This window comes from Mesocricetus auratus, unplaced genomic scaffold, assembly GCF_017639785.1.
Source record: "Mesocricetus auratus isolate SY011 unplaced genomic scaffold, BCM_Maur_2.0 Super-Scaffold_100018, whole genome shotgun sequence".
NCBI lineage: Eukaryota > Metazoa > Chordata > Mammalia > Rodentia > Cricetidae > Mesocricetus > Mesocricetus auratus.
Window position 1 is genome coordinate 32,669,495 of NW_024429199.1, and position 22,985 is coordinate 32,692,479.

Consider the following 22,985-nt stretch of genomic DNA (forward strand, 5'->3'; position numbering starts at 1 on the left):
TGCCAGAGGAATGACCTATTTTATTAACCAACAGAGACTCTTTTCAATTGTAATCATGGGGCCTAATTTATTATCTATTACAATCGTTTTGTTAGATACAAGAGATTAATGGTGCACACAGTAACAGTATTAGGTCTCTATGTTGGTTTCCCTGAGTTAAGTATGTTTAACTCATCAGAGCTGAAGAGCCAACCTGGACCTGCGTACTTGGACACATTGAACACACTGAAAGAGGTACTAAGAGAGTCAGAAAAAAAAGCCCAGATGTCTCTGAACGCCCTTAATGATCTCACAAAGGTGGAGCAGGCCCTGCAAGAGAAAAAGGTAAGCTGTGTCTGAGAACTCTCTCTTTCTGATGCTTCATGTTATGTGTTTGCAGTGATTTTTCGGTGATTTAAAAAAAAAAACGGCTGTTTTTGATTCAGTCTTTAAAGATCATTAAAACTTCATTATAAAAATGTTTTATTTTAATTTGGTTTGTTATTTATTAGTAGTGATATTGTGGAAGTGGGTGTGTGCCAAGTCCAGAGTCCAGAGGACAACTTTGGAGACTCTGTTTTTCTCCTTCACTGAGTTCCAGGGATAGAATTGAGGTCTTCAACCTTGTGTGGCTGATGCCTTTATCTATTGAACTGCCCTGCAGGTCCAAGAATTTATAATTTGAAGCTTAATTACCTCAAACAATTTATTTGAGGTCCATAAAAGGCACATCATTAAATGTTACTAGGAAAACTGTGTTTTCTTATAGTTCACATAAAACTAATTCTAGCCGGGCGGTGGTGGTGCACGTTTTAATCCCAGTACTCGGGAGGCAGAGGCAGGCAGATCTCTGTGAGTTCGAGGACGGGCTGGACCGATAGCCTCCAAAACAATACAGAGAAACCTTGTCTCGTAAAAACAAAAAACAAAAAACAAAAAAACCAAAAAACCCAAACCAAAAAAAAAAAAACTAATTCTAAACCTGCTCATAACCTGCTAAATATAGCTCCTAAAATGAGGTGAGGTGTATTAGTTGAACTGATTTTATTTTATTTTTTGAGACAGGATTTCACTCTGTAGTGTGTAGGCTGGCTTAGAACTGAATGCAGTCCCTCTGCCTCAGCCTCCCAAGTGCTGGGGTGACTGTTAGGAGCTACCATGCCAGGTCTGAATTGGTACTAATTTTTTTCTTGATTAAATTGCTTCCTGAATGCTCTTCATTCTTGTAGCTGGTAAAAGGGTCCAACCCTTGACCTCGGGCTCCTGACACATTGTGCGTGTTGTTCTAGGGGTTTTCAGTGTACAGAATACATTGTGCCACCCCCACAAAACCCGTGAAGAGGAAGCTATGACTTTTCTGATTGGCTGTTTTGTTTATGTTTTTTTTTCTAAGTAAGATATCTTCCTCCCCTTTTCCCACTGTGTGTATGCATCAATATATATCATGTTAATGTATCTGCGGATCCATACATTGTTACATTGTTGTGTACGGATTTAATCTTTGGAAACTTTTTCAGGCCCTTGATGAAATCCTTGAAAATCACAAACCCACATTACATAAACTTTCCGAAGAAACAAAGATTTTGGAGAAAACTGTGCTTCCTGATGTGGGAGAAGAGTATAAACAAGAATTTGATGATGTCCAGGGGACGTGGAATAAAGTAAAGGCTAAGGTCTCCAGAGATTTACATTTGCTTGAGGAAATCGTCCCCAGGCTCCAAGATTTTCAGGTAAGTCCAGAGGCCAAGAGGAGTTTACGATTGTGTCAGGGCACGCAGTGATTATCACGGAAGACTGGAATGTCTGCTTTCTGAATAGTTGGCATTCTTTCTGGTCTCACATTTATTATTTGCTTAAGTTGGGCTTTATAGGCTGCTTATCAAAGGCACACTTTTAATGTGCTGGTGATGGCATGCATTTCTTTTATCTTGCATAGAAGGCTTCTGGTAGAGGTGAACTGGACCTTGATGATGGTTAAAATAGAATTTCAGCATGGGGGCCTACGTGGCATTGGATCCACTGATCAAAGTATAGTTAGTGGTGAGAAGTTATAGTGGAAGAAGTTCGCCTACTTGGTAGCAAAGAATGGAGTGGGGGGGTGAGTCTCACACCTCCTAGGTTGGCTGAAAACTTGCTACATAGTCAAGGATGATCTTGAATTTCTGATCCTTCAGTGCCACTGTCCTGGCCTTTTAAACCAGGGCTAGGGTTTAAGCTCAGGGTCTTGTCATGCTAAGGACAACTTCAAGGGTTTCTACTACAAGTGAGTAAATTACACAACCTTCTGCCATGCTCACAAATTGTGTACACATTACGGTGGCATAAATGACATTTATAGTTGACTGTGATTGCAAAATTTTTGACAATGCTCCAATAGTGGCTTATCGATGATTCACAGCCAACAGTGACAGTCCCCCCCACTCTGAGATGTGTGCTAGTCTAAAGACATCTTTGGTTGTCATGGCCATGGCATAGGGGTAAGGTAGGCAGGTGACATCAGAGGGGTAGAAACCCATCTAGCTTTTTTATACGGCACAGACTGACCCTCATAGAAGCAGAACCACTCAGTCCCAAATGTAAGTAGTTCAAGGTTAACCCATGCTGCAGGAACTGTTTCTATATCTTCGGATTTAAATCTTAGCTATAGTCAGGAGAATTCATGAGTGACTCCTCAAAAGTTTATTTTAGGGTCAGTTAAATGTGTGTGCTCTAGTTTCTTTCCTGTTAACTGCTGTGATAAAACATATCCACCAAAGGAACTTAGGGGAGGAAAGGGTTCATCCTTCTGATCAGGGGCCACTGTTGAGGGCAAGGTCTTAAGCAGAAACTTAAAGCAGAAACCATGGAGGGACACAGCTTGCTGGCTTGCTCTCAGACCTGGCTTTTTATATACAGCCCTAGGTCACCTGCCGACAACATCGCCCTCTTACTTCTAAGTCAGTTAACCACCAAGGCTATCCCCCACAGACATGCCCACAGGCCAGTTTGCTCTATCTGCCCAGTCCCTCAGTTGAGAATCTCTAACTCTTGTCTATGTCAAGTTGACATTTAAAATTAACTAGGATGGTATGCCATTATTGAATATGGAGTTTCAAGGAATAAAAATCTTTCTAAAACACAGAGGAGAGTCCTGGGCTTAGCATAATCCAGTTTTATACTTACTTCATTGTTGTTACTAATATTGCAATTAGAAGTGCTTTTAGCAGCCAGTTGGAGAATATTAAAAACATTCCCCATCAAACACATGGGCCTCTATTCAAATATTTGCTATTTCGGTAGCAAACTTTGATGTCCTGTTATCTTTAGGTGGGTTAACAGCAAGGTTGCTGATAGTTATTTGCATTCGTTTTCTAATTGCACAACTTCCTTAAGCAAACACATGTACGATTTTAATGCTAAAGCCACTCCTGCTCACTTAGTGGCTTAAAAGGAATTGCTTGTTAATTCACATGGGAAAACTCAAAAAGGTTTCTCACCAAGTTACAAGATAAATGGAGTAAGTAGTCACTCCAATTTATGGGGTTTCTTAGGAATAAAGTAGTGGAATTGTTTGTTTAATTTAATTAAATCAACTAATAAATTCTTTTGAAATAGGGCTTCACTATGTATGTATGGACACTACATATTAAACCCAGAAATCTCTGATTTTTACAATGTATTTTTAATCATATATATCATACATGAAAATTTTTATTGTGCAGATATGGAATAATATAGAAATACTCACTGCCAACAATATTTTTAGTTTCATTTCTACTTCCTGTCCTGGTCACAACTCATATATACAGTGAATCCATGAAGGATTTTAATGTACACACAGTCCAAACATACTAACTTGAATCTGTATTTTTTCCTATATTACAGAATACATTATAGTAGATCCTGGTGAGGGACATTGTCAGATCCAAAGGAAATTCCATTACCCCAGATTCCAAAAGACTGAAAGAAGTGACAGATGTCTTATCTGGGTGCCTGTTAGCATACCAAAGTGCACGCTGGTCTCCAGGCTCCCTCCTCATTGCAAGCACCTGCTATACACTTCAAAGTCCTTGCTAGCATCCTGGTCCTTCCCACCTCCTCCCTTCATTCAGCTCAGGAGCTCCCCTTCCCCCACCTACTCATTCTCCTTACAACCCTGCTATCTCAGCTTTGCTGTGTCTTTTGTCCACTCTCTCTCCATCTCTCTGTCTTCCCCTGCCCCCCTCCCCTTGCTTTCCCACTCTCCCTCTCTGCTTTGCTCCTGCTTCCCTCATGGTCAGGTACAGTCGGCTGGCCAAGTTCAGACTACTGTGTTCTTTCTCTGCTCTGGACTCCTCCAGTTGCCTCTGGCTATTCTCTCTCTCTCATATCTCATTAAAACCTTCCGCTTAACCATCCATACCATGGGGGTGGTCATGTCCTCAGCTTAATCCGGAGATGGGGGCGGGGAGCACAGATGAATCCCTTTCCGAGGTGCTGGGCCTCTCCTAACCAAACTAAGCCGCAGGGTTGACTCTGCTAAGCTGTGGATCATTTGTTTCTGCTGGCATCTGCCATCCACCCACCCACCGTATTCCACGCCAAATTCTGGAGCCCTCCAGCCTCCTCAGCTGCTGCTTCTCCCCACCTGCTCTCCTCCCCACGTGCTCTCAATCCCCCCCCCAGCTCAGTGGTATCCTCCCTCTGTCTGAGTTCCTGTTTTCCCGCATGTCCCCTCCTTTTCTCGTCTGGTCCTCAGTCTCAGGAATTCCAGTTATGTCTTACTGCCAAGGGCCTCAGGACAGCCCAGTCAATGACCAAGGATGGTACATTAGATTTCCAAATGCTTACAGATTGTAGGAACTTCTCCCACATATCCAATGATCCCCAAATCTCCTATCTTTAAACTTTCTCTGCACTACAAGCGCCTTCCCTTAATCATGCCAGGGAGTGGTCTCATTGTCAGTTTATACAGGCATGTCAATAGCTAATAGAGTGCAGAGCTCAGAGAATGAATCCCAACCCTCAGAAAAAAGCCTTTCAGGAATACAGCACCTTTAGAGGTTGAGTTAATGTTTGTGGTCTGCTTTTTTTTCTTCCTCTCCAGCCTGTGATATTTCTAAGAGGGGTCACTGTGTTTGTGTGGATGGTTATAGTTAATTGTCTCTTATTTTCTTGGCATTTGGTGACATTTCCTGGTCTTCACTGCTAAGTCCTTTTTTCACAGACTAAGGTTAGACCATTATGCTCTTTCATAGTGCTAGGCACAAATGTGGGCTTAAATTCTTCTGCTCTGTGCTCTGCTTGGCAATGGAAATGGTCATTTTTACTTTTACAAACCACCATTCCCTTCCCAGCAGCAAGACATTTGAAAAAACACAAGACAGGCATTTTTTTTCGTTATTGATTTTACTGATAGAATTTTCTTATGAATCATGTACAGCTGCTTCCTCTCTCTCATCTCCAGTAGTAATATCTTGGATATTACTGGGATTGTGATATATGTTATATCATTTCCTTTCTCCTACTCAAGATCCTACAGTGTGGAATATACCTGGAAGGTTACCAGCGTGTCCTTAGTGCACACAAAACTTAGTGGCTCTGTGGACACCTCTTGGCTCTGTGGACCCCATGTGCAGCCCTGCCCTCCAGGGACAGGCTCTCCTACAGCCTACTTCCCAACAATTCCATCACTCTTTAATTCCACTCCTGCTTCTCATCTCTTACGCTGGGAATTCATCTTCCCATCAATGCCAGAGGCTTCTGCATGGGGTCTGGTTGTCCTCAACCAGAGTAAAATGTTCATCCTTATCACATAATCCTTGCTCCTTCCTTGACATCAGGCTGGCCCAGTATCATGGATCCCAAAGGACTAAGCTGGTCTACTGCCTTCCTCTGGATATGTCATATACTTGCTGGCATATCACCTCCCCCTAGCTGATTTCTTAGAACAAACTCTATTAGTAGCCTGAAGATGAGACACCCTTCTGTCACTGTTCTGTGTGTCCTCCCATCTACACCCCCGTGGAGTTCTATCATGCTTAGAACTGTATGTTTCTCCTTCCTCCCAGGGAAGGAGCTCTTTGAGGATAGGACTCTGCAGGGTGCCCAGCTAGTAAGAGGATGTGAATGATGATATAAATGGCCATGGCCTGAATGAATTGCTCTGGAGCTGTGTCAGATCCACTGCTCCCTCTCCAATGAGCTTGGACCCTGTAGTCTGAAACCCACTCATGCCCAGTGTCAGCACAGCTGCCTGCTCACTCCTCTTTCTTCAGTTGGCCAAACTCAAAGATTCTCACCAACCCAACTTGTGTTCCACCCCAGAATGCGGAGAGGACCTCCTGGGACTCTGCTATTGAAGGAACAGGTTTCCAAATTGCTAGTTTGGAAGGATTTCAGAATAAAAACTAGGAAGAATAAAATCCGTATTTAGCTAATCTATCCTTTCTAGTGAACACAAACCTAATATAGTAATTAAAATGTTGCTGTTTCCATCATTATTATTCAGTACAGGTAGAATGGGCCATTCTACCCCCTGGATTTAGGGACATGGGTTTGGAGAAGCTGATGTGTTATTCTTTGCCCTCATCTCTGTGACATAACAATTTTTGTATTTTGAGCAGGCTTTTGGTATCTTTTGAAACCACAGGTAGTGTCTGCTGCAGCCTCTGGAATGCCTCAAAACCTGAGCAAACTCAGGAGCTCTTTACTTTAAATTACTACACTCATTCTGTTTTCACAGCTGGTTTTCTGTGTCTTAGGGTAGAAGTTAACAGCTTAAAAATCTGCAGACATTCCAGCTGATGGGGGAGCAGGGAGAGAAAAATGTCAAGCATGTAGATGCCATCAAATCTCAGGTTCTTGGGTTCAGAGTTTCCGAGCTTTAAAATGCTTCTGGGTCCTCCAGCTCAGGAGAGATTGTTTCCATGACCCTGCATTCCTTCTCTGTGACCCTAAGCCAGGGTGCTGCCTGCTCAAGAAGTTTTCTGAAGGAATGATCAGTGTTTTTAAAAATTTTGACAGTTCCAAAGGAGAATCTTTGTTTGAGTTCCTCCAATTTCATCTTCACTCAAATATTTGGGAATAAAAATGGGCATGAGAAATGGTTACTGTCTTGGACTAGGACTTATTGTTACGATAAAAGGTGAGGGGAACCGTGGGTGGGGAACCTTGGTGGGTTTCATGGCAGGTGAGGTTGACCGAGGCAGGGGACAAACACCAGGCAGACAGAGCTTAAGTGAGAAGTTTTATTAGAAAGGGGAGGGAGGAGGAAGGAAAGAGAAAAGAGGTAAAGAGAGAGAGACACAGAGAGAGGACAAAAGAGAAGAGGGAGACAGGAAAAGTCCTGTCTGCCCCAGGGGAGCCGCGGGGAATAGAGTGGGAAAGAGAGTGGAAAGAAAACTGGAAAAGAGGAGAGCCGGAAAAGAGCGTAAGTTGGTGTGGGTCTGTCTTTTGGGTCCTTTGCACCTGTGTGCAGACTATGCAATCATGGAACCCTGGGCTGACCAGGATACTGCCTGAGTGCATTCTGGCAGGTGATAGGGATAGGCCAGCATAATGCCTGAGTCCTTACGCTTATTGCCCCCCCTCAGACTTTTTTATTAGAAATTTGCTGGTAATGTGTATGTTTGTGTGCGTATGTATATATAAGTGAAAGACACACAGAGACAGAGAAAGTCACATACACACAGAGACAGACAGAAAGACAGACACACTCAGAGTGACAGAGACAGACAGACAAAGACAGAGGGAATATATACATGCTCAAGAGACTATGTATGGAGGCTAGAAGCTAGGTGATTGTCTATGGACTATATTTTGAAACAAGGTCTCTACCTGGGACCTAGGCTGGCCAGCAAGCCTCAGGAATCTACCTGTTTTCCTTTTCTCAGTATTTGGAAAACAAAGCACTTGTCACCATGCTGTGCTTTTTATGTGGATTCTGCAGATCAAACTTAGACCCCCTTATTTACCAGGCAAGCAATTTAATGGACTGAATCATCTCCCAAGCTCCTACTAGGAACTTAAAGCAAATTTATTTATAAGAAGCAAAGTTCCCCAAAGAACTGTGTGCATGCATGTGTGTGTGTTCACGTGTTTGTTCATTAAGTTGTCAGAGAGACATTACTCGTTGTTGGAGATTAGAAACACATACGTGCTTTAGCTGTGTGATTTTTAAGTGGCCAGAGAAACTGCATTGTTCTTGTGAGCTCTTTCATGGTCTTTATGACTCACCTGAGTGATCTTGGCACATGGAGATACTGAGCACAGTGCTCTTACCTGCCAAGATATCTCTCCAGCCCCACTTTTATTTTTATTAGCAACTATTATTTACAAACAATGGATGCCATTGTGACATTTGAAGGAAAGCAGTGTCATTGGTTTATGGATTTATTTAGTATTTGGAAAATTCCTAAATTTATTGGAAAAATCCTAAAACTCAACAAGAAACCCAATCGAAACCAACCAAACAAGAAACCACATGCCCAATAGAAAATTATATTTCTCTGTCAGATTTCCAAGCAGAAGAAAGTTAGGCAGGTAGGAAACTGGAAAAGCTAAAGATTTTAATTATTCTGTTGACGTGCTATAGGTCTATTTTTTTTATTGGCATTGTCAACAGAACAAAGCAAAATTTAGTATTTACAGTGATCAATTCCTATTTTTAAATTAGCAGTCAATGAAGCAGTATTTGAGAAGAGAAGCTTATTTTGAGGTAATCACTGAAAGTACTGGGGTTTTAGTGAATTGTAATGTTATGACCGACGTATTTAAGACCAACCAAGTTTAGCATAAAAGAAGCAGGGGTCAAAATCCAAATCATTTGGCCGGGCGTTGGTGGTGCACGCCTTTAATCCCAGCACTCGGGAGGCAGAGGCAGGCGGATCTCTGTGAGTTCGAGGCCAGCCTGGTCTACAGAGCGAGTTCCAGGACAGACTCCAAAACAATACAGAGAAACCCTGTCTCGAAAAACCAAAAAAAAAAAAAAATCCAAATCATTTTAGGTGGTATTTTATAAGCATCTGCATCTTTAGGACTCTTTCCAACTTCATAAGAATAATAATAGCTGGTTTTGTTTGGCATAGTTATAGGAATATTAAATAATTTCTGTTGTTTCCAGAGAATGTGGATCAGAATGGTTTGTACATTACCTGGTTTTGTTGCCTTAGAAATGTCACAAAAGAAGAAATATTAAACCATCACAGCACTAGGGAGACACATGGTAGACACTTTCCAATTTGATCATTCAAACTTATTTTATTTTTAGGACTGAACTGGAGAGAGTTCAAGGAAACATTAGAGAAATGTACAAGGCTGACTAACCACTGATTGAATGGGAGGCCATGGGAAAAACGGCTACCTCCTCAGTACTGAGGTTTAACTGGGGCTAACATTGTCTTCTATGCAATCGTACCTATGTGATCTCCTCTCTAAAGTATGCTTTTTCTAGAAAATGTTTGCCTTCTCTTTCTTCTTAGTAACTTTGAGTGCTTGACGGAGCTGAAGTAGACAGTGGCTAGTTCTGTTTTCAGGGAAGGAGGCACCCCACAGAGGAATGAAAAGTCATAGATGGTATTTCCTTCATGATGCTGTGTGTTTACTCCACAGAGGAATGAAAAGTCATAGATGGTATTTCCTTCATGATGCTGTGTGTTTACTTCACAGAGGAATGAAAAGGCATAGATTGTATTTCCTTCATGATGCTGTGTATTTACTCCCACTTCAGCAGCTAGCGTTGGAGTACAAGTGCTCTAGGTTAGCTAAAAACAAAAGATTTTGTTTTTCAGTTGATTATAGCTAGAATAGTATATTTCCCCTGTAATCTGAATCTTAGTCCTAAATAGCTTCCATTTAAATATAGTTTGTAAAGGGAGGCTTTTCCTTGTTAGCCGCTTTGGTTTATCACCCGCCAGTCGCCTGGGCTATGCCGCGTTGTAGTCCCCAAATCACACACAAGACGCTGTATTAATTATGAAGCTGTTGGTCTTGCTTGTTTCTTACTGTCTAGCTCTGACTTAAGTATCTATCCCATAATTGTTAATCTAAGTATTTCTCTTACTGGAGAGGTTTCCGGGCTTCTTATCCGTATGGCGGTTACATCTTGACTCTCTGTGTTTCTCCTACCCAGAGTCCTCCTCGACTCCTAGTCCCACCTATCTTGCTTTCCTATTGGCCAACAGTGCTTTATTGACATATACACAGGACTTCCCCCATCAATAGTTCGTTCCAGTGTATTTTGAAGCTTGTGGAATTATTACTAAGCTGGCATTTTTAAGAATTATTTTTCAAGTTGGGAGACTTAAAAAAGGAAATGAAATAAATGAGAATGATGTTATCGAAGTTTTGAGAGGTTGCCTTTTTTTGGTTGCAGTAGATCTTGAGATGTGGTGGCTTGAGTGTCACTGAGTAATATCCTCCTCTGTTATTGTGTTCGATTTAGGCCGACTCAGAAGTCATTGAGAAGTGGATGGGCAATGTGAAAGACTTTCTAGTGAAAGAGCAGGCTGCCCAAGGAGACGCAGCTGGTCTACAGAGGCAGCTTGACCAATGTGCTGTGAGTTCTGCTGGGGTGGCCCTCCTATTCAAATAAATAACATTTTCTTCTTGTTCTTTGTCATTTGGTGTTATTAAAATTTTAAGAGTGGGGCATATGAACTCTAGATAAATTGTCCTTTATCATAAAGCTTTTATTTTGGCCTTACAGCTAATAAAAGACAAGCAGATAGCTCACATTTTATGGCTGGCTGTGGTTATTAGAATTTGGGATGAGAATAAGAGCAAATTTCTTTCCGCAGAGGTTGCTCTGTTTTGTGACAGGGATGTTCTTAATGCAAAGATTACCATGAGTGTGTTGCTGCCATTGTGCCACCTGATGGCCTTTATGAGAAGCATGTGTAACACATGAAACATGCTAGTCATACTATGTGCAGTTTATGTTTGATGAAATCATCAGGTGTCTCTAACCAGTGGTTCTCACCCTCCCTAATGTTGGGACCCTTTAATCCAGTTCTTCATGTTGTAGTGACCCCCACGCATAAAAGTATTTAGTTGCTACTTCATACCTGTAATTTTGCTACTGTTCTGAATTAATGTAAATATCTGATATGCAGGATGTCTGATATGTGACTCCCCCCCCAAGGGATCACAACCCACGGATTGAAAACCATTTCTCTAATTAAAAGTAGTGTTTCCTACTGAAATTCAGGTATTTCTAACCTGTTTTTAGCAAGTGGCTGTCTTAAATGCCAGACAAAATGAATTTCTTGAAGGGAGGTATCTCTTAAGGAGTTGAGACTCCTGACTCCCAGGCAATATGTCCTTGAAGTATCTTCAGGATCCGGGCAGATAGATATGATGCTGACACCCACTTAAGAGGGAACAGACTCAACATGGGCTTGTTTCCTATATTCAGACATTTGCTAATGAACTCGAAACAATTGAGTCATCTCTGAAAAACATGAGAGAAGTTGAGTCTAACCTTCAAAGCTGTCCAGTCACCGGAGTCAAGACGTGTATACAGTCAAGACTAGCGGACTACCAAGCTCAAGTGGAGAAATTCAGCAAAGAGGTGAGAGTTTCGTCTTCACGAGGAAGGGGGACACAGGGTTACTGGCTTCTGTTTACCAGGAAAACTAAAATGAAAAATAGTGGTCTAGGACATTTACAGGAAAACATAAAACACACATAAAAATGTGTGTGAGTACATATGCATGCACACACATAAATATATATGCATACACACATATATGTAGTATATACATATACATATATATATATAACACATATACATATTGAAATTAAGGAAGAATATTACTTGCTCGGTGGGACTCAGGACTTTTCTTTCTTATTTAAATCCAGCTCCACAGATTCATTTATGATACTTGTCTTGCCTTGAGGACATTTGAGTGTGGTATCCACTAATTATAGCTATTAATCTTTTAGGCAGCAGATATTCATTAATCAGCTCCAGTTAGTATTTCATTAATTAGCGTCTGCTGCCTGGCCTCTTTCTGTGCTCTGGGACACAGCAATAACCAGGGAAAAGTTCCCTCTTGACAAGTTTGCATTCCTGTGAGGCAGGTGAACTGTGGGGAAAGGACCAACAGGTAAGAGAAGGAAGATATTGTTTCGATAAGTTGGCCAGGGACTTGCTCAGACTGGGACACTGCGGTAGAGTGCCCGGTAGAGGAGGATGTGGGCCATGCCTGATTTGGATAAGATCGTGTAGTGTGGGCAATTTCCAGGCTCAGCTGTGGTATGTTTGCTTATTGAGGCCCCAAGGTACTGCTGCTGGAATGGAGTGAGTGGAGTTAGGAAATACATGGAAAATAGGAATACCTGAGGTCAGAAGGGTGGGTGGGGCTAGGCCTTTGTTGTGGGCAAGCACTCTGGGTTTGATTTTAAGAATGATGTCAACTAGTTTGAGAAGTTATTAACATCCGCTAACTTATTTTGTTTGTTATTACCATGTGTGTACGTACATGTGTTGGTGCACGTGGCATGTATTCACGTAGAGGTCAAGGACAACTAATAGGAGTCAGTTCTCTTCTGCCGTTGTGTGAGCCTGGATGATCAAACATAGTTTACCAGGCTTGGCTGCGAGTGCCTTTACCTACCGAGCTATCTCCCTGGGCCAAGTTTGAGAGTTTTGAACAGGGATGTGGCAGGCCCTTTAAGGCCCCTTCAGTTTTTGGGTAGATGGTGTGCTTCAGAGAGCCAAGTAAGGCAGTAGGGACAATGCTTAGGTCATTGTGGACTTGAAGGGAGGGGATGACCTTTTGGGTCAGAGAGCTTGCGTTTGAGGTAGGAGACATAAGGTATGTGGCCAGTTTTGGAAACAGACAGGGCTTGGGTAGAGGACGATGTATGATGGAAAAGTGATGTCAGGGGTGACTCAGGAAGTTGGCAAAGGTAAACTCTGAGTTGTGGTGCTGTCTATTTGAATGCTAGGAACTCAGGAGGAGACACTTCTGGGGGCAGGTGGAGCCATCAGCTCTTGTCTACAAGGACCAAGGTAGAGGTGACTCCGTACATGCAAATTTTGCTTCTTTTCCTCTTTTTAAAATTTTTAGCTTTTTCTTTTTTGTGCCCTTGGAGCATGGGAAGAAAATGAGTAAGAGAAGTGAAAACAGTCAGGGGTATGTGCGTTGTTGTTGGCCGGGTTAGCTCAGTTGGAAAACAAACTTTGACTACATAGAGTCTCTTGATGACTCTGAGAAAAGTGCATTCCCGGGAGTGGTGGGGACCGAAGTGATACTGGCCAGTGGAGGAGGGAATGGGAAGTAAGCAATGGGTTGAGTATGACCAACTGGGGTGGGGGTCCTGGGGTTGGGAAAGGTGGACAATTTGTTTTTGTCACTTAATAGTGAGAAATAGTGCAAGGAACAGCTGCTCAAGGGAGCAACTTCTCTTAGAATATGTGAGGCAAAAAATTTTTTTGAGTAAGTTGGGAAGTGAGGTCCGAGGGTCGGGAATGGGGTCTGAGGACCACTTCCAAGGGATGCCTGTGAGATCATCTGCCATGCAAGGGAGAGAGCATGTCAGTGTTGTGAAGACCCACACAGCAGGTTCTCTCTGCCTGCTCAGTCACCTTAGAAAAATAGTGATGTCTTATATGTAGCTAAGTGAATGCCAGTGGTGAAAAATGAGGAGAAAATGGGAAATTCAATCATATCCCACAGACCATGCTTAGACTATTATGTTCTTGATATAATACTTTTTGTTCACTAATGTTTATATTGGTAAATTTTATATTGGTGGCACCACTGAATGTTTTGTTCTTCTTTTAGCCTTATTTCTTCATTCTGAACATGTTTAAATGTGGAGAAAAATTAAAACACGGGATCACCTATGGACCTATTCCGATATTTGTTAATAGTAGTCTTGTACTACATTTTCTCTTTATCTGTGAAAATATGCTTCAGATGGGAATTTGAAATTAACATCATATGTTTTAGTAAAGACTATTACAAAGTCGAAGTGCTATTACCAAACTTAAGAAAATAATCTTTTTGTAATAGTATTGATTATACTAGCCAAACATATTTTTGTATCTGTTTCATAATATATAAGTGGCTGGGTTTTGTCTGAGTAAATAGAGGATGTGGTTCCTAAGTGACATTGAGGAACAAGCAGCTATCTGGCATCCGTCTGTCTATTTATCCCCTATCTCCCTGTATCTATGAAGTCATCCATCTATCCTTCATCCTCCATCATCTTCATCCATCCGTCATCTGTCGTCACCATCTATTATCTGTCATATGTGCCCACCCATCCATCATCCTTTTTCATTCATCTATCCATTCACTTGCTCTCACGCTCATTCACTCACAACACTATACAATCTGCTGTGAATCCCATTTGATTTGAAATATGGGAAGAAAATTTATGCTTCTTCAGCAAGAAGTAGCTGCGTGTTGTATGACTAGTTATTTAGATCAGTTCTAGACAATTTCTATCAGTCACTAGTGATAATATTAAAAATGTTGGAGATTTTTTTTTATTGCAGTTAGTAAAAGTACCTATGTATGTCTGGGGCTGGAGAGATGGTTCAGTAGTTTAAAGCACTTGCAGCGCTTGTGGAAAACACAGTTCCATTCCCAGCACCCACATGGTGGCTAACAACAGTCTGTAACTCCAGTTTCAAAGGATCATGATGCCCTCTTCTCACTTCTATGGGCACTGTATGCATATGGTATACTAGTGTACATACAGGCAAAGCACTCTTTCATACAAAATAAAAAGAAATGGCTAAAAAATGCATGTCAAACAAAAAACACATGGAAATGTGTCTTACCTATGTTACCGTGAAAGAAATTGTCACTGTTCTAAAATGCAAAGTATATAGTTATGATATCTCATTGGTTTTATTTTCAACTATTCAATAGGTCTATTAAAATGCTAGAAGTGACTGCTGTTCAGAAAATACAAACAATAAGTCCTTCTGGACGTGAGCCCAAAGTCTACATTTGGTTACATCACACACACACACATGCACACACACACACACACACACACACACACACACACACACACACACACACACACAGTTTTAGTAAACTCTGCTGAAGGAAAGTGTTGGCCATCCATTGTGGGAGCAGCACTGTGTGGGACTTGACTTCTCAATAGAGTAACAGACCAGACCAGCTCAGGGTGGGCACTGAAAAAAAAAACCTTTCCTGTCTATTTTTAGATCTGTGCTCCTGTTTGGAGGGAGGGAACAGAAAAGCCACTAACTGTTCCTTAACCCACAGTCTTGTTCCTGTCCTGGCATCTGGTTACTGTCAGGCAGTTCTGGTGAGGTGGCCTCCACGCTGACATGTCATTTGAGCAGGCCAAAGGTTGCGCTATTCCTGTGCGACAGGATCGGCTCTTCCAGCTGAAGTTAGTTTGTGGTTAGGCTCTGAAAATATCACCAGACGTCTCTGACGAACTTCACAAAGTTACTGAACCAGATTCCGATAAATAGCTGTTTTCAAACGTATCTTCTACTTTCTTTCTTTAAATTTATCTCATTTTTATTTCATGTGCCTTGGTGTTCAGTTCGTCTGTCTGTCTGTCTGTCTGTCTGTCTGTCTGTCTGTCTGTCTGTAAAGTGTCGAATCTCCTGGAACTAGAGTTGAAGTTACAGACAGTTGTGAGTTGCCATGGGGGTGCTAGGAATTGAATCAGAATCCTCTGGAAGAGCAGCCAGTGATCTTAGCCACTAAGCCATCTCTCCAGCCTGTGTCTTCTACTTTCTAACCAACATTTTGTAGGATAATACCTCATGGACATCTTTCATAATAGTTCTCACTTTCAGTTCTCTCCTTAGTTTTGAGAGCAGGTCTCACTCTGTAGACCAGGCAGATTCACAGACATCCACCTGCTTCTGCCTTCCAAGTGCTGGAATTAAAAGAATATGCAACTATGACTAGCTCCATCCTTATTTTTTTTTTGAAGATTTATTTATTATTACATATACAGTGCTCTGCCAGAAGAGGGCACCAGATTGAATTGTAGATGGTTGTGAGCTACCATGTGGTTGCTGGGAATCAAACTCAGGACCTCCTGAAGAGCAGTCAGAGCTCTCAACCTCTGAGCCATCTCTCCAGCCCTCCATCCTTACTTTAAGAAGTGAGGACGCAATGGGAATTCAGCTTCTTGTTTTTCGTTTTTTGGTAATAAACAGTGTTACAATTAAATCATTTGATGTATATGCCTTTATCGCTACAGGTTAATTTCCTACATGTGGAATTAAAGGGTCAGAACCAAGATGCAATGGGAACAGAAGCCTCTCTGTGCTGCCTAGCTTTCACAGTGCTGGAAGGTTCTGTGCAGTCTAGCAGGGAGAAAAAACACTAGCCGAGAACCCTATTTTCAGACTTACAGTAGATATTTTCAGGCTCAGTGCACGTCTAAAATGTTGTATAGAATTCATTATATTTTCATCATTTCCTACATTACGCAACATCAGCACAGGATGTACAAAAAGTTTTCCTTGAATAATAAAACGTAAGACTGGAAATCTATCGCAGTGTCTTTAAATATTAAAGGGTAGGACTTGTCATTTAGTGTATTAAACTTTATTTACTGAGCGGAATGGCTTTTCCTTTCTAGATTGCTATTCAAAAGAGTAAGTTGTCTGATAGTCAGGAAAAAGCCACGAACTTGAAGAAGGACTTGGCCGAGATGCAGGAGTGGATGACGCAGGCTGAAGAGGAGTACCTGGAGAGGGACTTTGAGTACAAATCCCCGGAAGAACTGGAGAGTGCGGTGGAGGAAATGAAGGTGAGACCCTCCACCCCACCCTGAGTCCCTTCACTAATGAGTGTGGCAGTCCATCGCCTGTGGCCCTGTCCAGAACCATATAGACCATGCTGCTCTCACAGTAGGGTTTCAAGTTAAAAAAAAAAAACAGGCAGTAGAAGAGCAGCTGTGATGATGTTAGTTGGGAAAGGAGGCTGATGCCAGTCCACTGGTTCAAGTCTACCCCAGAGTTGATGTCATGAGGTCCCGGAGGACAGTCGTGTAGGTTATAGCCACGGAGGACTTCAGAATCTCCAAGAAGGGCTGAGCAGAGAAACTGTCATTTTTCTTTTTTTATCATAGTAAACACATATAATATAAAATTAAAATTACCATTTTATCATTTTCTCAGTGTATATTTTGTGGTGTTAATTATACTCACAGTGGCATGTAGTTTCTATCACTGTTTCCAGAAAGCATAATTTTTGGTAAGCAGCAAAGGAGACTTCACGAGTTAGTTGACGGTCATCCTGGTTCTACTGTGTTTAATACACTCGGCGGCACACAGGAACCCCAAAACATCCTAAGAGCAGGAGGCAGGACGATAGAGTCAGTATTGGGGGCACACAGCCACCCCAAAATGTCATAGGAGCAAGATGCAGGACTATAGAGTCTGTATTGGGGGCACACAGGAACCCCAGTACATCCTAGGAGCAGGAGGCAGGGATAGACAAGGTAACTCAAAGCTAAGTTGGAGATACAGGCTATGGTTCCAGAAACTTCTACTCCTGTGCCAGTAGTAATGAAAGAACTGGCCTCAGTACCACATTGCTTTCAGAGTTATTCAAACGTGAGGACATGATTCTGTCTTTAAGAGTCACCTCTCCTTTTCTAAGATATCAAATGACACGGTGTATGACTACCCCACGTTTAACTCACCCAGTAGTATATCTAAGGCAAATATTTCTGTGCAGATAATTTTTAAAAAGAGATTTTATGTGACTCTTGGGCAGGCTGTACATGAGTCAGTACACATGGAAAGAGACTTCAGCTGTGTAAGGCACTGAAATATATTTGTTATGTAGCTCTTTTGGATTTTTTTTGTATAGACAATATTTTAAAGGTGGACTCCTATAGGAAGCATAACTCCCCGTTTATCTCCCACACCGCTGGCGCTGTCGTTTGGTGCTGTTTTTAAGTCACTATAGCTGAGGACTGAGAAAGACGAGATTGCAATCTCTGACTGGGCAGCACTCTATTTATTTTTACTCTTCAAAACAGCCATTAGGAATTTAAAAGCAACTACACTTAATTACTTTGCCCTCACCCCGGGGGAGCTGAAATCCATTAAGCAGTAAAGAAAGCTGAGAGGGAAAGTGAAAAGACTATTGCAGGTGGATTTTCTTGCATGTAAGATTAAGCGCCTGGAGCACTGAGAGAAAGCCAGGGGGGAGCTATTTCTGGCTGCCCAGTGGAACTTCATCGTCTTTGGTGTGCTGTTCATTGTCGGGAGGATGGATATTCCTGGGTTCTGGGAGGAAAAATGTTTTTTATTTTATTTTAAAACAAGGATCTGCGGCATATTTTAATGGATGCGTCTGCCAAGGTGTCCTGCTATCTTTGAGGGTGTTCATATATCTCACTTTAATGAGTTCAGGCCTCCAGTGGGTCAGTAAAAATGAGCTCATTTAGATCCTTACCCGCCCCGCCCCGCACCTAGAATCTGAAAGTATTTCTTGTCACTAAACGCTATTGAAGGTAAACGCGGCGGTGAACGCTGGTGCTACCAAGTGAAAACGTTGTGGGGACTGGAAACCAGGAGAGTGAGATTTCATTTTCCAGCGTCCTTCTTGTGGACAAACCTGAGGCCGTATCATCCTGTCAAGCAGATAGAATGATCTGGGTGTTTTAAGCCTTTGATTAGTTGTTACTGCTGTGATTTAAAAAAAGAGTTTGGTCCCGGAGAACCTTGTTTCAAGCTGCCCCTTTCTTGGGACAGAGGGCGGAAGAGGAGGTGCTGCAGAAGGAGGTGAGGGTGAAGATTCTGAAGGATAGCATCAAGCTGCTGGCTGCCAGGGCGCCCTCTGGTGGCCAGGAGCTGACGTCGGAGTTCAACATGGTGCTGGAGAGCTACCAACTTCTATGTAACAGGATTCGAGGGAAGTGCCACACATTAGAGGTATGAGAGCCCCGCCCGCCCCAGCCCCACTCCCCCACCCCGGGGATACAGTCCTGAGAGCCAGCCTCTGCCCTGTAATGAGCCCTATCTTAGATTAAAAAAATAAAATAAAAGCTCCATTAGTTTGTCGGACATTGGATTAGCAAAGTCATTTTTGTGGACTAAGTAGGTAAAAACAAGAAAGTTGGTATTTTTGTTTGTTTGTTTACTTTTTTAAGGAGACCAAGATCTGTCTCCATTTCTTTCTCAGAACGTTTGCTTGCAACAGTTTGTCCCCGATCAGTGTTTGACATTTTTTTTTATGTGTTCACCAGTGTTCCTCAGGTTATGAAGGGGCCACAGAAACTGACTTAATCTTCAGATTCCCAACCACTGTATAAGAATCTTGCCTGGTTTCCTTTTCGTGGTTAACAGATAGGAACCCAAGTTTCATTTTGAGTAATATCTATTAGTGGAGGAAAAAGAATGTAAATATGTTGATTTTTTTTCATTGCATTTTAGGAAAATTTCTCCCCATTAGATGGAAGATACAGGTTAGTCCGTAGGATGATTTTAATGAGTTGGTCTCTCATTTTCATGGCTTTAAAAAAAATACCTGCTTGAAAGATTTAAGACAACATTTCGAGTTACTACAACTTAAATAAACTGGTGACTATACCGTGCCGAATTCTGCAGGCATGATCATGGCAGTGAAAGGGTTTACACTAAGTTTACTCATTCCTTAGTCATTGCCTGCGGCCTGTCTTGTTGATTGACTATGTCTGAGGCAGGGCCGTCCCATGTAGCCCTGGCAGGCCTGGAATTCGCTGTGTTCACCAGGCTGTCCTTACGCTGGCTCTGAGCGATCCTGCTCCTTCACCACCCCAGGCCTGGGATTACAAGTGTGCAGTCCCATGTCTAGCTCTTACCCGTTTTGTGTTGAGATAAATATGCACACTGAGACCAGTTAGTAAGAAAGGTGCTTGACTGGGGATGAGCCTACATCCTGGGAATGATTCTCTGCCACCCTTCTCTTCCTGTGCCACCTGAGCAGGTCTCTCGATCTGCTTTTTGCTGGACAAATGTGGGGCGGGAGGTGGGGGAGAGGGGGAGTAGGAAGGGGGGACTTGAAACCTCCTTCTTTACTACACCTTAAGTCAGCAGATTATGGCAGAGGCATCATGTCTGGATTGTGCATCTTTTTGTTTGGTTAAGAGTGGTATTTCTAAAGGTTGAAAACAGCATAGATATGCCTACCTACCCACACCAAAGACAAATCTGACAGACCCTGGATATCAACCCCAAAAGCCCAAAATACGGTCTCTCTGCTTCTGTATAGAAATATCTGCTGACCCTGTTCTGGCAAACAGAGCTGATATGGGGTATGGATGTGACTGTGTCAGATTAGAATTCTATGCTGATGAGGAGTGTGAAGTAGCCAGCCCAATGCTGGGGAGCTCACTCTGGTGGCAAACCAACCTCGAAGTTCCCCAGGCCCAGAACCAGGGTCATGTGTTGGCCCACTCCAACATCCACCCGTCTGAAACTCGGGGTAGGTGTGGGGGGTTGATTCTGTAGACCCAGGACTGCAGGATCTCCGGTGGCAAACCAACCTCGAAGTTACCCAGGCCCAGAACCAGGGTCATGTGTTGGCCCACTCCAACATCCACCCCATCCTTGATCTGCTGAAACTCGGGGTGGGTGTGGGGGGTTGATCCTGTAGACCCAGGACTGCAGATCTCCGCAAAGTAGGGCAGCAACAGAATGTCCTGGAAGAGTCCCATTGGGGGCCCAGAGTCAATGATGCAGCAGAGACCAGTGGCCTTGAGCCAGACTAATGCTTCTTTTCGATGAATGCCTTCCTGTAAAATGTGTAGATGAAAGGTTTCCTGTATGACCCACTGTGTCACACTGCAGCTGCCATGATGAGATTTTTCCCTCTTAATTTTTTTTGGGGGGGTGGAATGGGTGGGACCTGGAGACATGTCTTAAGTCAGACAAATTTCTCTCTTGTGAAGCATGAGGACAGGAGGCTCTAAGTACATGTCTTCCCAGCCTCCCCTCCTACCTCAGAACTTCAGTAGTGAGGACACAGAACTACCTGCTTCCTGTTTTGGTAAAAGGGGGTCATCTGCTTACAGTGCTGTACCCTGGTTAGCTTGGAGAGAAGTCCAGAGGGCTACAGAGATCTCTGCTTCCATCGGTCATCTTGGGATTAGAATGGAGTATAAACCAGGAGACTTACATTTCTATAAGAACTATCATGATGATTTCTAGCTTTTGTTTTTCATTTTTATGTATTTATTTATTGGGTGGTAGTGGGTACTGGGGATTGAACCCAGGGTCTTTGCCTGTCAGGTGGATACTGTAGCCATTGAATTAATCTGCAGCTCTTGCTTTCACTTTAAAATAAAGCAATAGAATTTCTCTTCTGTTCCCCCCTCCCCTATTAATTATACAGGTTTGTTTTTTACATTTAACTAGGTCCTTGGAACGTATTTTAATGGAAACTGAGGCAGCCTCTTTTGCATTTCCCCTTTTCCCTCCATCTTAATTGCTCTAGTTTATTGACAATTTAGTTTTGTTTCATTTATTTGATGGTTTCTGAACTCCTGCGTATTACACTGATATGGAGTCCTTATTGATTGAAGGGGTGACATATGGCATGGCTTCTTGTTCAGTTGACTTTCCCCTCTCGTTCTTTAGGAGGTCTGGTCTTGTTGGGTTGAGCTGCTTCACTATTTGGATCTGGAAACCACTTGGCTGAACACCTTGGAGGAGCGTGTGAGGAGCACAGCGGCCCTGCCTGAGGGGGTGGATGCTGTTCATGAAGCTCTGGAGGTTGGCACCTGCCTTCTGAGCCGCAGTTATTATCCCTGTGATGAGGACAGACGTGCTGCCTGCCTGCCTGCCTGCCTACCCTGTCTCTGTCTGCCTGCCTCCCTGCCTGCCTGCCTGTCTCTGTCTGTCTGTCTGTCTGTCTGCCTGCCTGCCTGCCTGCCTGTCTGCCTGCCTGCCTGCCTGCCTGCCTGCCTGCCTCTGCCTGCCTGCCTGCCTGTCTGTCTGTCTGCCTGCCTGTCTCTGTCTGCCTGCCTGTCTCTCTGTCTGTCTGTCTGTCTGTCTGTCTGTCTATCATCTGTCTATGTGTGCATGCCTATATGTAGGAGTCAGAGATCAACGTAAGTTTTTTTTCTCTCCTTCCACCACGTAGATCCCAGGGATTAAATTTATGTTGTTAGACTTGGTGGCAACCTCCTTTTAACCCACTGAGCCATCTTATTAGCTCCTGGGGGCTTTTTTTTTTTTTTTAAATAATCAGCTTTGTAAGGCAGAGGCTATGTGAGTGCGTTTTAGACACAGTAATGCTCACTAGTGGGGTTCAGTTTATTTCACCACCACCTTGTTTTGTTTCTTTGAAGTTATGCATATGGCGTGAGCCATGCTTCAGGTGGCTCTAGTTCATCGTCAGATAGTAAGGGTGAAAGCAGGCTGATATGTGCGTTTTTGAAGGCAAGGCTCCCACTGTGGAAGCTGGATGACAAGACAGGGCTTCAGATCCCTGGGGCCCTGGAGTGTCCCACAGGCCTCCTTGTCCTGCAGTTTCCAGCCTATGAGTGCACAGGCTACTGTGGTAACTGCTTCTGAAACGAATTACAGTGTAACCAGGGAGCTTTGCTTAGGAAAGGTGGGGGGGGTGAGGGGCATGAAGGTACTTGTGCAGAAGCAGCAGGGCAATGCAGAGATGGAAGACCTGAATGGGAAGGCAGAGACATTCCAGGGGGACCGACTTTCCTGACGATGGGCGCTCTGCAGGAGGGGAACTGTCAAAGATGGAGAGCGTGGAAGCCAGTGGACACCACTGAACAACCACGAAGATGCTTTTCTCATAGGAGAGTAAATATACATTCTAGAAATCCAGAGAACGGAGAAAAGTAAAGCAAGCTCCGTGATAAACACTTTTAAACATTTTGTGGATTTCTCCTTTTTTTTTTATCATTACCACTTTTATGCATGTGTACTGAAGCGCACTACACTAGGTCAAAGGGCTCATAGTCCTAATCACTTTGGAAATAGTTGAAACTGTAGTTTTTTTTTTTTTTACTGACTGTTGTATGCAGACAAGTCATCCTTCCTATGTTTTCATTTTACCATCTGTAGA

General features: G+C 42.9%; 1 protein-coding gene and 1 long non-coding RNA gene across 7 annotated transcripts in view; one reads left to right on the forward strand and one right to left on the reverse strand.

The window, feature by feature from the left end:
* Utrn (utrophin) overlaps nt 1-22,985 on the forward strand; it is a 485,772-nt gene that overhangs the window by 168,640 nt on the left and 294,147 nt on the right. For all 6 annotated transcript variants that reach the window (XM_021224511.2, XM_005065869.4, XM_040758232.1 and 3 more), the window contains 7 exons: nt 179-324; nt 1,497-1,709; nt 10,382-10,495; nt 11,354-11,509; nt 16,540-16,710; nt 18,668-18,847; nt 21,533-21,667. In XM_021224511.2, coding sequence (XP_021080170.1) covers nt 179-324; nt 1,497-1,709; nt 10,382-10,495; nt 11,354-11,509; nt 16,540-16,710; nt 18,668-18,847; nt 21,533-21,667 — 1,115 coding nt within the window. The remainder of the gene's footprint in view (nt 1-178; nt 325-1,496; nt 1,710-10,381; nt 10,496-11,353; nt 11,510-16,539; nt 16,711-18,667; nt 18,848-21,532; nt 21,668-22,985) is intronic.
* Nucleotides 9,179-10,040, reverse strand: LOC121144478. Its single transcript, XR_005881843.1, has 2 exons — nt 10,001-10,040; nt 9,179-9,701 (listed from the first exon to the last, which is right to left on the reverse strand). It is a non-coding gene; the product is annotated as an uncharacterized LOC121144478 (long non-coding RNA).